Below are 17,183 nucleotides of genomic sequence, written 5' to 3'. Positions count from 1 at the left end.
CCAGTGGCACTTATATGTTGTGGGCCAACCCAAGGCCGCTGAGCCTCAGCATAGAGAAAGGGCCACTGTATCCCAGAGAGACAGCCTCAAAAGAAGAGTGCAGCAGGGCAGATGGGAAGGGATGGTGTTGGAACATGGAGAAATGGGCAACTCTCCCCCAGCAAGAAAAGGCATAGCACTAGGACTATATTGCCAGCCTCCAAGCTGAGCAAGAGGTAGCTGAAGGCAAAGTCTCCTCCTGTGAAAGAACACAGAGGGACCTACCCCCAATACTTACCCCCTGACTCTGAGAAGGAAGCTAGGAGAGGCCATCAGAAAGGCTAGCGGAGGGATGACGGGGTTTGCCTGAGCACATTTTGAATGCATCAAAGGCCCTTCCCTGATCTATATGCCTCTGGAAACCTTGGGTCATCTGAATTGCCATGGACTCTCTATCTGCTCCCCCAAAAATCATCATAAGGAGCCACTGCTCTGAGCATGCCTGCTCCAAAGTTTGGAATTTCTGCTACTACTCTGGATCAGGAGTAACTGAATGGTCCAATTCCACCCACTGCAGAGATGGAGCAGACTTACTTTACCCCAGCAGAGGCTGAGTGGGCCAAGTGGTAAGTCATGCAAAGATGCAATGAGCAGCCACCTCAGTGGGTAGGTTCTTTGGGCTCACAGAAACAATAACAATATTTATCATGGCACAGCAACAGTTCTTTTGCAGCACACTAGTCTACTGTCGTCGGCGACATGCAGTTCAAGAATAACTGAGTTAGGTTTTCCCTGGATCCTAATTTCAGTTTCGTGGTGGGCTGGATGTAGACTAATGGCTGCATGGGGCTGTACATCTAAGCCCCAGGAGCTCACATCCGAACCTGTGAACCTCATGTGAGTCAGGTCTCCCCTATATGTGTCCATTCCTCATCTGTCCCACATAGGTAATTTCTCTGACAAATTAGCCCAATGCAGGCAGATTGCTTGCTTCCAGCCTAAAGACTCCATTTTGGATTGTCCCCAAGAAGATGCTCTGGCTCATAAAACCCTCTGCCTGCTCCCCTCAACCTTTTACAAAGTGATAACTCTAGGGAATGCACTGTATGGCTGGAGGGGATGATTAATGAACCCATCGGCCTACAGCAGGGCAGATGCAAGGGGATAAATCACTCGCGTGCTTTGAAATGAACTCTGGCTAGCTTTTTAATGAGGCTGCTGTGAGTAATAGCCTCTCAGAGATCACAGGACAGAGCAGATGGAATGGCATGGAAGCTGTTAATTGCCCCTAAGGCTCGTGCAACTACCCTAACAGTTGTTTTTACACATAACACAAACAGTACTTTTGAGCTTTCCTTGTGCTATTTTCTTGAGAATGTTGCTAAGGCAGTATAGAAAGCAAGGGAGACCCAAATCAAATGTAGATTCAGCCAATGTATATGTTTTATATTTCAGTTATTGAAAAGGAGAGGAGGGTATGTGTGGACATACCAGAAGTGCTTTTAGTGAAATGTGTGGAATGAGCCATGGCTGAGGATGAAAGCATAAGTTTCACTTTCTGGTTGATTCCCACCCATGTGTTTTTCCTCCTCCTCCTCCTCCTCCTCCTCCTCCTCCTCCTCCTCCTCCTCCTCCTCTTCTTCTTCTTCTTCTTCTTCTTCTTCTATTTGAACTGATTTCAGTGTTCTACCCACTGGAGCACCCTGCCTCAAAATGGTGGCTAGAAAAAGGCAAGATGATGTTGGTAGTGGGTAGCAAAGGCAAGCTGAAACAGTGGAAGTCTAAGTGTTGTATCCAATGGTTTCATTCCATTAGGACAAAGCTTCTAGCACTTGCGGAGGACCTGTTTTTATCCTCGTGCAAATTCAACGCTTTGGTTCTGCTTGCACAAGCTTTTGTACAAGCTGTTGTGCAGCACATTGCACAAGCTGTTCTTCACATAGTTATATAAGGTATTACACAACTCATTCTGACTTCATTAGACTAGTTAGATGTTGCTAGCACTAATCGTGCTAGTTCTGAATTATACCTAATGTTATGATAGCAGAAAAATTACAGGAATTGGCATTTTTCTGCTAGAGGTTTCACAACTGCTAGCACAACTAGCATAACTAGTGCAAGCAACACCTGGTTGGGTTCACACATCATTATAACCCAAGGTGAGTGGCAAGCTATGCTGGGTAGGTGATTATGCAAACAACCTACTATGCGCCCATTAGACAATCAGGCAAACAAGCTACACATAGAAGTTTTATTTCACCTCTCCTCTTCCTCCTCCTGTAGTCCTCCCACCTAGCCGGGCAGGTATCCCAGCTTCCTTTGTGGCAGCAATAGAGATGGCTTGAGAGGAGCAGAGCAGCAGCAGTGGTTTTGTCTGCTCTTGCTGAGCAGCTCTCTAGGCGATCTCCATAACCCATGCTGCATGTCAGACAACATGGTAACCCACCATAGGTAAACTAACCCATACTGTAGACTGGGGGTTGAACTCGATGGCCTTATAGATCCCTTCCAACTCTACTATTCTATGATTCTATGACTGCGGGTTCTGAGGATGGTTTATTTGGGGGAAATAACCCACCATGGGGAGGAAAACATTCCACAGACAATACACTAATCCACTGTGGTTCTGGAAAATAAACCCTCATGGGTTAGCATGCTGTGTGAACCCAGTCCCAGTATGAGTTGAGCGATGCTTTGTGCAACAATTTGAAGAACAGCTTGTTCAATAGCTTGCACAAGCAGAATTAACATATTGGAAATAACACTTGTGCAAGACTCGAGCAGGGTTTCTGAAGCGGTAGAAACTTTGTGCTAGCAAAATCACACCAATGGATACAACTCTAAGGAGAAACAGCTGAAGGCTGATTGGGACAAGAATATGTTACTTTGTTTGTGGGGGGTCCGTGGAAGGGATTCTAAAGGATGGGGCAGAGCTTCCCTTACCATCTGCATAGGATTTATTTCACTGGTAGGTGAACCCCCCTATTGGTGGGATTTTAGTTTTGGCCCTCCTACCACCTTAATTTCACATTATGAGTGGACACACTACCAGGCCTACTATGCAGTTTTAGCCATAAAGAGAATGGATTATGTCACAAGGCTTCTGAAGGCAGCGAGACCATCCAGAGAACTTATTTGCCAAATGAAACATGCTTCCTGCTCTCATGCCAGGAGGGGGTTGGTTCTGTGGCAGTTATAGAGGAACAAAACAGCAGTGAGCTGAAATCATTTGACATCCATGTCAGACCATCCTCATCATTTGACATCCGTGTAAGACCATTTGTGACCCACTTTTTCTGTTTATATGAAAAGCTCCAAAAGTATCGTCATTCATCTGTTGGAAATGCTATTACTTCCAAGTGTGTTGGCAAGGGAGATCTTCCCTTTAAGACCACACTCACGCCAAGCCCATCTAAAGGTCTTCCTGCACCATAACCTGCTGCTATTTTTAGTACACTCCTCAGCGAGATATCTTTGCCTGTCTTTGAATCACCCTTAAGGATGGATGGTGTCTCAAGAGGCAAGAATTTAGTCAATCTGTTGGGTTAGCTCCAGCAGTGGATATGTAGAATTACTTAAAGATTACTAAATCTTCCTGGACAGATATACACCAACCATAGTTTTTAATCATACATTTTACAAGCCCTTGTGGGAGTTTGCTCTATGACTGTGCTACTCTTTGGCATTGGTGATTTTATTTTATTTTATATGATTCATTTAATACCTTTATGAATGCATTCTGTGTGTGCAAGTACATTTTGGATGAGCTGCTTGAGCTTTATTTGACTAAGGTTTATTTTAAAAAAAAAAATTAGGGAATGCCAGCATGCACATCTTGCTAATATTCCAGATAATTACATGAACTGTGCAAATATCTACAAATCAGTTGTATCAATTACTGACATTCTTTTTATATATATAATGGGGGAATTTACTGTACAGTTTTATAAGTCTCCCAATTCACTTCCCAGGGCAGTGGACATGGATTATGCTATAATTTTCTTGTGTTTATTGTATGTGTTTCTGCAATATATGGATGACTGCACAGGCACACACATGGATTTCCTGTTTCAACTTCACTGGTTTCCCTCTCTTTCAGATGAGGGGCTCTGGGACATTCTCATAAAGGACATCCCTAAGGAAGTGACCTCATACACCTTTAGCATGGACATTTTGAAGCAGGGCGTCAGCTACGATTTCCGAGTCATTGCTGTCAATGACTATGGCTATGGGACACCCAGCTCTCCCTCCCCATCAGTCTCAGGTAACAAGGCTGGAAATATATTATTCCTTCAGTACATCTAGGGGTGACTTAGAGGGAATCCGCACGTCGCTCCCAGAGCGCTTCTATGCGACCCCAGTGCACCCCGAAAATGATAGTCTGACTTCCCTGTAAAAGAAACGAGGAAGAGCCGTCCATGCTGCCGCCGACGACGACAAGGAGAGCTCTCCACCGGCGAGGAGAGCTCGGCAAAAGAAGGCGGGTGAAGAGTGGAAGAAGCTCTCTACCCCACCTTCTTTTGCCGAGCTCTCCTCGCCGGCGGAGAGCTCTCGGCAGCGGCAGCAGCAGCATGGACGGCTCTTCCTTGTTTCTTTTACAGGGAAGTCAGACTATCGTTTTCGGGGTGCACTGGGGGTCGCATAGAAGCGCTGTGGGAGCGACGTGTGGATCCCCCCCATATTACACCAGTTTTAAAATCATTACACTGGCTGCCAATTAGTTTCCTGACGAAGTATAAAGTCTTGGTTATTACCTTTAAAGCCCTACATGGTTTGGGTCCAGGTTACCTGCAGGATCGCCTTCTCCCATACAATCCAACCCACACACTCAGGTCCTCTGGAAAGAATTTACTTCAGCCAGCAAAAACTAGATTAACAACTGTTACCCAGAGGACTTTCTCTGCTTCCGCTCCCAGACTGTGGAATGGCTTGCCGGGAGAGGTCCGCAACTCAATAAAGCAATAAAGACTGATCTCTTCCAGCAGGCCTACCTAGTCGAATTTTAAGATCTCTGGCTGTTATTTTAATAATATACTAGTTTTTATATGTTTTAATCAGTTTTATGTATTTTATAATATTTTGTATTCCATATTTGTATTCCCCGCCTCGATCCAGAGGGAGAGGCGGGTAATAAATATATTATTATTATTATTATTATTATTATTATTATTATTATTATTATTATTATTAGTCCATTTGCCACTGACTCCTGAGCTGAGGTTGCAGGAAACAATGCAAATAGGGCATAAGGCACAAGGCATTGCAGGGAAAGAGTGCTTGACTGTTCTATGTTTCCTGCTGTTTTGCAGCTCAAAAAGCCAATCCCTTTTATGAGGAATGGTGGTTCCTGGTGGTCATTGCTTTGGTGGGACTCATCTTCATCCTCCTCCTGGTCTTTGTCCTTATCATCCGTGGGCAGAGCAAGAAGTATGCCAAGAAGTCAGACTCAGGTGGGTGCCAACTTCATCCTGAGGCCTCATTTCCCCTAACTAAAGCTGCTTCCTTTAAGAGCATCAGACACCAAAATGGTGGAAAGGCTTTAAGCTGCCTCCCTCGTGGAGCACAATAGGAGCAGAAAGTGGTACAGTAATACCACTGGTCCACAACTCTTAGATTTGTTTCTTATTACTGTCTTAGTGCCAGTGGAGAGATGCCACTCCCCCTGGAGCTTCCTGGCTACAAACCTCTTCCCCAAGCCAATGATCTTGACATTATATTACAGTTTTGGGAGATTATGTTCTCCTGTGCTCCCTCCATGCCTGGTCACCACCTTCTGTTCCAGGGGTACACATCCCACAGGTTGCATGCAGCTTTCTGCCACTCTCTGTGTGGTCCGTCAAGCCTGCAGGTGCCCCACAGCCCAGCTGGGCTACAGAAAGTTCTGGTGCTGGGGAAGCTAGGAATGCATGAATCAGCAAAACTCAAGCTCACTGAAGTGCTCCCAATTCTACCTCAAAGCTCATTCCAACTTGGGTCCATATCAGCTCATGAGCTTTGTTTTTTTTTTCTTTTTTGCATGAAAATCCATGCATATTTTTGTATTTTTAAAAATGTGTACTTCAGTTGTACGCTTCTTTGAAATGTATGCATTCTTCTCCCATTGAGTAAATGTATTTGTCCGCATTTTTCAAAGGTAGAAACTTTTTCATGCACATTTTTCAAATGTTGAACATATTTATTTTGGGCTACGAATCACATTGCAAGCTCAGAAACGTACGGAGTTCAACCGTAGATTGCGTCCAAGTCTGTGTTTAGTCTGGAAGGTGCGAACTGAGTAAATCCTGATGAAAAACGAACTGAAACAAATTTCTCATACATCCTTAGTGGGAGGACATGCTGCCCCTAGCCCCACACTCAACAGCAGATGCAACCCTTGGGGCCAAAAGGGTTGTACACCCATGTTCCACATTGCCTTCCCTTTATATTTTGTAGAATGGCTAGGATTCCTGGATTCCAAACACTCATTAGTATTGGGCTAAATAGCTCCCTCAACCATTTTGGGGGTGGTGTGGTGTTCATTTCCATTTTGAAGATGGTTCACAAAATCTAGCTTCAGCTGTCCTTTATGCTCTGGAGCCCTTAAAAAAGCCCTCTCAAGTGTCTGTATGTGGCATTTTAGAGGGAAAAGTCAATGTCTTTGTTGACGTCATCCAGCTTGACAATTAAAATAAATGGCTTCATGCCCCAGTCACTGCCAGAGGCAGCCGCAGAGTTGGAAAGGTCACTAGGGCAAGGGAATATGGCAGTGTTTGCTTTACTCTAATTGTGAGGAAAATCTGGACTTTCCTCTTAGATAAACACACTGGATGGAGAAAGGGGTATGTATGTGTAGAACAGCATTCTTGGGAGCATGGACTTATAATAATTGTTTTTCCCTCTGAGGACTGCTTTGTGTCATAGGACATTTTCCTTGAGTGCGTGTGCACAGCTGTAAGAAAAGAAGCTTGTGCATCATTATGTCTATAACAACATTCAAGTGCATCTACATGTAGTAAATACACTTTTCATGCATGATAGTGCACACAATTTGCCACCCACCCCACATCCTTGTACAAACATGTAAGAAAGATATTGTGTGAATTGGCCATTCCGAAGCCTTATAAACCTATAAAGCCATGTTATACTGAGTTAGACCATTGGTACAGAGTATTATCTACTCCACCCTTCTCCAACCTGCTGTACTACAGACATGTTGGACTACAGCTCCCATCATCCCCAGCTAATGAGCCCATACTGATACCAGATTGGGGAAGGCTGTCATAAAGAGTGCGTGAACAATACAGGAGAATAAGGTGTGCTCCCCTTTTTCCATTTGCCCATGGGATTTTTATCTCTCTCTATAAGCCTATAATTGTGTCACCCCTTTTATTATTATTATTATTATTTATTTATATAGCACCATCAGTGTACATGCTGCCCCTTTCTCTCTAGCATCAACTTTTAAACCAGGGTTGGGCAACAATCTGTGACCCTTCCAGATGTTTTAGCCTACAACTCCCACTAACTCCAGCCAACACAGCCAGTAAGGGAGAATGGGAGTGATAGGCCAAAGCATCTGAAGGACCACAGGTTCCCCTACACCCTCAATTTAAACCCTGGGATGGCCTTCCCTAATCGGGTCAGGAAGCACGAAACTCTTGGGTTTTGATCTCTTTGGGAAGAGAGTTTAGCAGCTGGCCCTATCTACTAAGGAATCTTAAGGTGTTGACTCTGTTTTCAGGGAGCAACTCCAAGTCGAATGCACTCAGCCACGGTGAGATGGTCAGCCTGGACGAAAGCAGCTTTCCTGCTCTGGAGCTGAACAACCGGCGCCTGTCAGTGAAAAATTCCTTCTGCAGGAAGAATGGAATATACACGAGGTAGCAGAGGCTTCCAGGACAGTGGGAGAAAGGGGCTGGGAGTGGGGGAGGCAAACCAAACTTCAGGGGGTGGGGGTGCCTCACCCACACTAAACACTTTCCCTTTCTGAATGAAATCTCAGAGCTTCCATGTCTCTCCCGAGGTCCCCACCCCGGCCCAGCCCTGGCTCCCTGCACTACTCTGATGAAGATGTTACCAAGTACAATGATCTCATACCAGCTGAGAGCAGCAGCCTCACCGAGAAGCCTTCAGAAATCTCTGACTCACAGGTGAGCCATGCTGGGAGGCCAGGAGTGGAGATGTGTTTGGTTGAGTACCAGGGATGCCACTGAATTCAACTCCAGACTGAACGGGGCATATCCACATGAGGGTTGCTTCCAAAAGGAGGGCTCCTAGCGCTACAGTTCTGTCTTTTTACCCTTAACATATTTTCTGTGTGAAGGAAAAAAACAGAACAAGCAGTAAGAAAATATGGGAGGGTCATGAGTAGAATAAGTCAGAGACTCCTGAACCACCCCCACCCCAAAACATCCATGAATGAGGATGATGGTGCCATGAAAGCTTCATCTGGAAGCATCTACTGGGGTTTAGGAAGCACCACTGAAATAGTCAGGCTTTGCTATAGGTACAGCACCTGCCACTGTAATGTGGCAAAATGATGCTATCAGATGATCTCATTGTCCAGAGGAGACCCTGCACGTGCATAGCAGATATTTCATTTTAACTAAGTTTCCTAAGCCTGTCAGAACATGCAGGATCCCAACAGGTTTACTGCTGGAAGATCTATGGTCCTCTAAGATCCATGGCCTCCTAAGATCATTCTCAAATGTCTGAGTGGTGGAAGCGTGATGGATAGCCATCTAATAAACTGAGGTCCATAGAAGCTTTTCCAGAGTGAAACCATGTGATTCTGCTCATGTCTATGAGGTACATACACTATGGTTGCCAATAGACTTTGGTGTGGGGGCGTTAGGAGAGAAACATCATGGATTACTTTTTGCTGTGGGTTCAATTTTCAAAAAAGCAGGTGGCAGGTTGGTTTTCTTTCCTTCCACTGTTTTTGCTAAGCCAATAGCTTTTGGGCTGGCTTCCACCACAGTCCTGCCACAGACTACTGGGCCCCACCATAGGTATCGCCTAAGCATCAGAATTCCTTGTTTTGAGAACTGGCAACCCTCACATGAGTATGCTTGTGGGTGGTGGTAATATCAAGTCCAAATTAAACAATGTGATTGATTTCTGTAATGTGATATTCAAAAAATAATGAGAGGGGGTAGTGGGAGATGGGGGTCAGAGAGGGCTGTTCAAAGGATGTTTGGGCCTCAGAACAAATGCAAATCAGGCTTCTGCCCTGGGATTTGAAAGTGGAGCTTGTAATCCTGGCAGTTGGGGTTGAATACAAAAACCTTATTAAACACATATTAAAAATGTGGTCCTTCCCGCATTGCCTAGATCCTTATCGATGTGCTCTGCTTGCCCTCCTCTCTTCAAGGCTGTGACGGAGGGTGCTGAAGGAGGTGCAAAGCAGGAAGGAAAATATGGCCCTCTTTACAAATTGCAGGCTGAATTCTCCGAGCAAGATGCTAATCAGAAAAGATTGTTCACCCATGTCCTCGATCCTGGGTGAGCTAGGTTACTAGCCAGCCAACCTGCCTGATGCAAATCTGACTATGTATTTATTCCTCTACTTCCTTCTGTAGAATGTGGTGATGATCAGAAGATCCAGCTGGGTACAGGAAGGGAAAACCAGGCAGACATCTGCCTCAAAACATCAGGACTAGGGTACATGGAGCCTTACAGCAAGGCCTTCCTTCCCTTGGCCCTGTTGCCAACGGCAACAGCAGTTCTGAGGCTAACAGGAGCTGGCAATCCTGCCAGGCTATAGCAAAATGGCTCCTTTGTCTTTTCCTTAAGAACTGTGCCCTTGCCAAATAGCTTGGCCCTCCATTGGCAGCCCCAGTGCAATTAGGCAAGCAGAGGAATTGATGCCATGGCAAACTGTCCATGCCTCAAGTACATCTAGGTGTAAAGCTACCAAGGACTTATCACAGCCCCTGACAAAAGAGGGCATGAAGAGTGAATTATGAGGCATAGTTCATACTCCGCCAATGTCCAGCATAAGGCTACTGAACAGCTGAAAGTGCCATAGCTCTGTTGTTAGCTATTGTAAGCAGATGCTCCATAGAGCTGTCATGCTGGGAACTGGAATTTCCGCGGAGGGGTGGGGGCTACATGTTCTTCAAAACACATACTGCTGCCAAGTAACATGTATAATCCAGCTAATATCTGAGATGTATTACTATTAGACTAGGCTAGACCAGACCCACAGATGGCCCTTCCGCCAATCGTAACAGAAAAGGAGCTGCTTAAAAATCAGGCTCTTTTCCAAAATGAGAGTAATCTCTTAATGCAGGGCAAATGTCCTGACATTAAGATCCCGGCAGTTTTATGTGGCTGTGCCAGTGAAAGTCACATGCGCATTGACTGCAATTAATGCAACAAAAACATTTATTTTCTTAAAGAGCAAAGGAAGATCAACCTTATTGAATAAAGAGGTAAGGAAAGAATTTTTTAAAGAAACCAAGGCTGCAGTCCTAAATATGCTTACTTAGAAGTAAGTCCTATTGGATTCAGTGGCATTTGTTTTAGACAAGCATAGGGATACACTGCAATTGACTTTCTCAGAGTCCCAGAGGAATCTGCGGCAAAACATGAGACTGAAGCAAACTCTCCTTGGTTTCAATTCAATGCTATATTTAAAAATGCTGCTGCATTTCCTGTGGCTAATAATCCACTTTTGGGGAGGCTTAGATGGACTGATTTAGTGGATCTGATCCTTGCAATCCACACAGCATGCACGTACTGTGAAGTAATCTATATAGTGGCCCAAGGGAATTATGGAGGTGGGCACATATCATGCAGACCATACGAGGTAAGAACACACAGAACTCTTCAATGTGGAGCATTTCTGCCTGCGCTATAGGTTAAACACTAGGGCTGTGCACGGGCCCCCCGAACCGCTTCATGGCCTGATCTGGAACTTCCGGATTGGGCCCAAACCGCTTCAAGTCGATCCAACCCTCTCCTGCTCCGCAGAGCGAGATCCGGAGGGGCGGATTGAGATTTTGCCCCCCCCCTTCCCTACTTACATGCCTCTGTAGCGGACAGTGGAGGCAGGTAAGTGGGGAAGGGGGGACAAAATGGGGCCTAAATAAGCCCCCCTGCCCCCTTACCTGGCTCTGCTGCCATCGCCACATGGACTGCGGCAGTGCTGGCGGCACCAGGTGAGCCCCTCTCCCCCCACTTACCTGCGTTCGGAGCTCCGTGTGGAGGTGAACCGCTTCACGTCAATCCGCAGCTCCCCCGACCTGATTCGGATCCGCCTTTGGCGGAGGTGAATTGGGCTGCTCCGCTCCCACTTCTACAACCCGAAACGGAGCGGAGCACAGCCCTATTAAACACTGTAACAGGAACATGGGACATATATTCTGTAAATATTTATTTTAGTGTTGCATGCTGTTAGAGGAGAGGGAAGAGGGTCATTGAGACCCTGGGAGCTCTGGCTTTCCAGCAGCAATTCCATGTCATTAGAGTTGCCACGCCCTACTTTACAGAGGACAGTCCTCTGTTTGAACAGCTGTCCAATCCACATCCAGTTTTAAAGATAAAGAACGATAAGAAGGAAGAGTTGGGCCTTGAAGTTGCCTATAAAACAGTTAGCAACAGGTCTGCAGAGTGACCTTCCTGCAGTCTTCCCACAATGGTGAGATGCATTTCATTTCTCTTTAAATGATAGTAATTATTTCTATATTTGCATCTATACATTTTGCATGCAAATTCTATGCAAATCTCTGTCCTCTTTTTTTTTGTTTGCTTTTTCGGGTGATGATGCATATCCTTTGCTTTGGTGATGCTTGAGTGGCCAGCACACTTACAAAACAAGGGGAATGGAAACTGTACAACCTAGTCTGAGTAAAAGTGCGCCCCTATCTAGTTCCCTTTTCTAAGGAAAAAGAAAACCTATGTTATGGGACACGTGCATATTAAAGACTGGGGCATGTGTGGTCTAAGATTTCAAGCCAAATTTGAGGAAAGACTTCGTTTTGATCTGCTTTGTTTTGTTTTCTTCTGACCTTGCTGCTCTAGCCCTGTATATCTCTCAAACAAGGGACCAGCAACACACTTCTATTTCCTCCTCCCCGTTTTGGAGATGTGTAACATGCAGCCTCACTTTGGCCTTGTCATTTCCCTGTTTTTAATAATGCAAGGAGATGAGGTCTCCCTTCCTCTGCCATTATTATCCCTTATCCCCCACTGGAGTGAGTACCTTTGAGGAACTGTTAAGAGCTGAACTAGCTGAAAGCTGCTACTTGATCGCTTCCCTGGCTGGGCTGAGGGTTGTCATGAATGGTCCCTATTGTGCTTCTGCAAATGGAGAAGCTGAATTCAATTAGGGAGAGCAGAGGGAGAGTTGAAAGGAGGGAAATGAGCCAAGTCTGCCCTGTCCTGGCCAGTTCTTTTTTTCTTTCCCCCCCTCCTCCTACAATTTTTTTTTTTTTTTTAATTCAGACGTTCCCATAGATGAAATACTTGGCTACTGCCTGTTTTTGTCTTTTGGAAGTAAAGAAAGGGAGTGTTGCTTTAGTGGCTTGAGTTGCTACATCAGGGGTTTAATAGCCAAAGTCATGATTTCAGGGGTTTCTGAAATTTTAAATTGCCAGATTAATGATCAAATATTTCATAGATATGTCTACAAGGAAATAAAGAATGGCCAACCCTTTGCTGGACAATTTTTCCATGATGTTTTTGGTGTACATACATGTGTGTGCCTTGCAGATGTGTGTGCTCATGCGTTTGGGATTGTGTGGATAGGCACACAGCACACCTCTCAGTTTTTTATACAGGTTGTCTCTACCCCACCTGTTCAATAAGTCAAATAAACTATTATTATTATTATTATTATTATTATTATTATTTTAATTCCAACACTTCTATCTCATGCCTGCAATACCAAATATTCCCAAAAATTTAAATTAGCTAACAATTTAAGCCATGGGATACTTCGGATTCCTGGATCCAAGGTTGGCGACAGCACTCTAGCCACAGAGCCAGGAATCCGCACTCCCCCCCCTCTCCCCCTTGCAGTCAGTCTGTAAAGAACCATGCTGGCTGCCTCTCCCAACTTTGCAAAGCAACATCAGAGAGGGGGTAAAGGGGGCATTCTAGAGGGCAGGGAGGGAGGAGGGGACTAGTGAGGTCATTTTTGCTGAATCCCCAAGCCTCCCCAGCCTCCTTGCCTCCCCCTCCAATCTGTCCCAGCTAAAATACAGAGCGGGAAGACCTTCCCCTGCTCCTCCCCCTCTGCATTGGATGGCTGCAGGCCTCCGAGTTCAGAGGCATACGGCCCTCCCGATAGGATTTCATCCTAAAAATGCAATTATAAATAACAAACAAAATTTAAAACAACAACAGCAGTTAAAACAATAAAAAGAAATCAGCACAAGAGTAATAAAAAGAGACCAAGAGCAATAATGAAAAGTCCTGAGAATTTAAAAAAAAAATTGGCTGGCCCCAGGATCATAATAAAGTGGGTGACAGGCAGATCTCCCAGGGAAGAGAATTCCATAGGCAGAGTGCTACCACTAGAAAGACTTCCTCTTCAGTCACACACACATACACACACACACACACACTGCACCTTACCTCAAAGGCACCTGGAGAAAATTCTCAGATGTTGAACTCAGTGCACTGGTTGTTTGATGTGGGAGAAGGTGGCTCATTAGCCACTGCCTTCTTTGACAGGGTTTGAGCTCACTTCAGGTTCCATAAAGTGTGAGTTCCTGTTACCTGAGACAAAAAGGGATAGAGAAATCAAGCCGTGCTGCAGGGAGAGGGTGGTCTTTGTCACATACTCACCATCTCTGGTAATGTTTGCCTACCAAGCTGTTTAGCTAATACATTGTGTAATTCACTAAAACCATTGTTTCTCCATCTCTCTCCCCAGGGAAGTGACAGTGAGTATGAAGTGGATCAGAACCAGCAGAAAGCCCATTCTTTTGTCAATCATTACATCAGTGACCCGACATACTACAACTCATGGAGACGCCAGCAAAAAGGCATCTCACGGGCTCAGGCCTACAGTTATACAGAGAGTGACTCCGGTGACCCTGACCATTGCCCCATGTCCAACAGCAACAGTACCCAGCAGGGCAGCCTCTTCCGACCCAAACCCAGTAGGACTCCAACCCCACAAACTCCAGTCAACCCTCCCAGCCAGCAGAGCACCCTTTACCGACCCCCCAGTAGCCTTGCCCCTGGGTCCAGAGCCCCTATCGCTGGGTTTTCTTCTTTTGTTTGACATTTCGAAAGGAAAGAAGAACAAGAGAACAAAATGGTCAAGAAGAAAAAAATAATGGATTTAATAATAATAACAATGAAGAACATTTTGGTCCAGAATTATTATTTTTCAGAGGCGATGAGAAGATCATGTGGGAGACAATCAGTCATAGCTGAGTTTGGAATCATTGACTGCTGCTGCTTCTAGTATTGCACAGTACTCTTCAAAGGAATTACCTGTCTGCAGAGACGTACACCTAGAGCAAGACAGGAGACACGCCTGTTTCAAGGCCTAGTGTGGAAGAAAGGAAGGAAGACTACAGGGTAAAAGATTGGGAGCCCCAAAACTAAGACAGTGTTTTGCGTTGCAGGCCACTCCTTGCTGATCAACTTTCTAGACCGAGAAAAAACTTGTCAATTGACATTTCTCAGAATAGACTCTATGGATTTTTGTTTTTATTTCTTTTTTGTTCTCCAACCAAAGCTTTCCTCGGAGGGGAACGGGTTAGGGCTCGGCAGGCTGTACACATGAGCCAATTGGACTGCTGAAACCAGTGCTTGATGCAGTACCTGTAAGTGTGATGTGTAAAAGATTGGCCAATAAGAACATGCTCCCAGCAGCTGACAACTGGCCAATAAGAGAGGAAGACTCCCAAGTTTCACCCGCTGCAATCTCACGGTGGCAGTTTGGGGGAGTTGGAACAACACTGAAGAGAATCCTAGTCTCAGAAGCTACCTGGAACGGACTATAGTGGCTTTGGCTGGGGGAATAGCCCTATACTCAGACCAGTTTTGCCTCTATTTTGCTCTTCCACTCACAGCAGGAACATTTGCAGAAGTTTGCCGAGCTGAATGGTGCTGACTACAGACAGTGTGGGGTGTTGTTTTTTGTGCATTTTGATGTGAAGTTAGGAGGGTTCATTTAAGAATGGTTGGGAGGAAATAGTAAGATTCAAAGGAATCAATATATTGTCATTTGGCAGATACACTATCAGGATCACTTCAGCAGAAAGTGCCCTCCCCATGGCTTTGTGGGAGAACTGAGCACCTGCAGCCAAACCAAGCCACGAGGCGGAATCCATCCCACATGGCTGGATAGTCTCTCAGCGCCCTGATTTCTTCTCAGTTCCTTTTCCCCCATTCACTTCATTGGACAGGGAGAGAGGAAGGGAAAGGGGGCAAGCCCCAATCCAATTCAAGTGCAATTTGAGGGGGCGTTCAGGGACAAGATATAAACTTGATAATATAAATGCTGCACAGTCCCTTGGTACTGGCTTTAGAATGGATAACCTCAGGGGGCTGTACTGTAGCCTCACTGCAGTGTTTTCTCTCCTCTTCCTGGTATCAAAACTAAACATTCTCTTCAGTTCCATAGAAAAGGAGAGTTTGTCCCCAAGTCCCTTTTTTATAGGGTGGTGTTCCCCCCCCCAATTATCCACAGCCCACAAACATTAGGGTGGGGAGAGGGAGTGGGAACTGAGTTGGTGGTGAGATGCATTGAAAGTGTGATAGCCTCCCCCACCCTCTCGTTTTGCTTTCTTTTCTTTGGTAAATTCTATTTTGGCACAAAGGTAAGGAGGAGGCGGGGGGGGTTGTTTCATTTTTGCGGAGCAGAATACACACACACATACACACATTGAGTGCCTACTGAACCCCAAGATCTGGGGTGGCCATCTTTCTTTTTCTAATATGAGTCATGGGTCAGAGCAAAAAATAATACCAGGAACAGTGAGGGGAAGGCAGGAGGTGGGGAGGAGAGAGAGAGAGAATGTGAGCATTCCACTCTAGCTGGATTACCTTTCCTGGAAGTGCTAGAGATATGTCCATTATAACCCCCTCACCTCACCCCATGCCTTTATTTGCACATTGTTTTCAAAGCCTGGTTTACAAAGAATTAAGCCTGGCACATAGGGTCCTTTTAATAAAGAATCAAAAAGCAATTGAACAGTTTCTGAGGGTTTTGTTATTATTTGGTTTGTTGCCAGAATTGTCCTGTAAGGACTATCGGTTAACTTATAAAAGATGATTGCTTAACAGGAATGGCCACAAGCCACTGGTCTGTGCAAAGGAGCAAACTACAAAGCTAATGATGATGATGGTAAAGCATCCTTGGACTGTCATTTGGTGCTGTGAACGTTGGTGGCCTAACTTAATTCAAAAGAGGATTAAACAAGCTCATGGCCAAGATGCTTACACCATTAATGGTTTTAAAGGGAGGCAGAGCAGCCATTTCCTCCGCTCATGTCTGTCCACCCATGACCTTCTGTGCCTTTTCAAAGCTTGCATTGAATAGGGAAAGAATATATTTTCTCAACCACACTGTTTGTCATGTGCTTCCTTTGAAGCATATATCATGGTCACTGGATTGGGCTAGTTGGACCACTGCTTTGACCTAGTTTTCTATAATTGCACGGCCTTTTTCAGAACTGCAACTCTCTTTTAAGGATAAAAAAGAAATTTCTTTAGATTCCCTTATTGTGGACAAAGTAATAATAAAACCTGAACTTTATGCAAACCAAGAAGCTATCTGCTGAGAATATGAAGCAATAACTGGGCGAGATTTGAATTGAGAAGCATAAAGATGATCTCTGAGGAGAGGCCATATATCCATATTGCTCACAATTTCATCCCCTAAGCTGACAAGCAAAAGGGTATCTCATTGGGTTCTAGTCTCATGCAAGCAAATATTTCCTTTGTTGCACGAACAGCTTTGGAGAAGGGACCTGGACGTACATATCTCCACATCATCCACTATTAAAAGCCTAAGAGAACTGAGAAATGTATGCATTCGTCATCAAAAAGAAGCCAGCCACAAGGACACAATCAAATTTGGTGCTAGCCAGCCTTGTTGTGCATAGCAGTACTATCCATAATATCTCACTGTTTTAATGGAACACATATCATTTCCAATGGGCTTTTCAATTTATGCTTGTTATCACACTATTTGTCAAACCAAGAAGGAAATGTATCTCAGCCCAAGAACAAAGAAGCAACTGATCCATTGGCAT

At 45.0% G+C, this 17,183-nt stretch overlaps 1 protein-coding gene across 1 annotated transcript in view; it reads left to right on the top strand.

The window, feature by feature from the left end:
• SDK2 (sidekick cell adhesion molecule 2) overlaps positions 1 to 16,106 on the top strand; it is a 328,641-nt gene extending 312,535 nt beyond the window's left edge. The window contains exons 41-45 of the mRNA XM_063120072.1: positions 4,079 to 4,243; positions 5,289 to 5,429; positions 7,700 to 7,838; positions 7,961 to 8,108; positions 13,844 to 16,106. Coding sequence (XP_062976142.1) covers positions 4,079 to 4,243; positions 5,289 to 5,429; positions 7,700 to 7,838; positions 7,961 to 8,108; positions 13,844 to 14,197 — 947 coding nt within the window. The 3' untranslated portion in view covers positions 14,198 to 16,106. The remainder of the gene's footprint in view (positions 1 to 4,078; positions 4,244 to 5,288; positions 5,430 to 7,699; positions 7,839 to 7,960; positions 8,109 to 13,843) is intronic.
• The last annotated feature ends 1,077 nt before the right edge of the window (positions 16,107 to 17,183 follow it).

This window comes from Elgaria multicarinata, chromosome 3 (assembly GCF_023053635.1).
Source record: "Elgaria multicarinata webbii isolate HBS135686 ecotype San Diego chromosome 3, rElgMul1.1.pri, whole genome shotgun sequence".
In the NCBI taxonomy this organism is placed as follows: Eukaryota; Metazoa; Chordata; class Lepidosauria; order Squamata; family Anguidae; genus Elgaria; species Elgaria multicarinata.
This window is presented reverse-complemented; position numbering and strand designations above follow the sequence as displayed.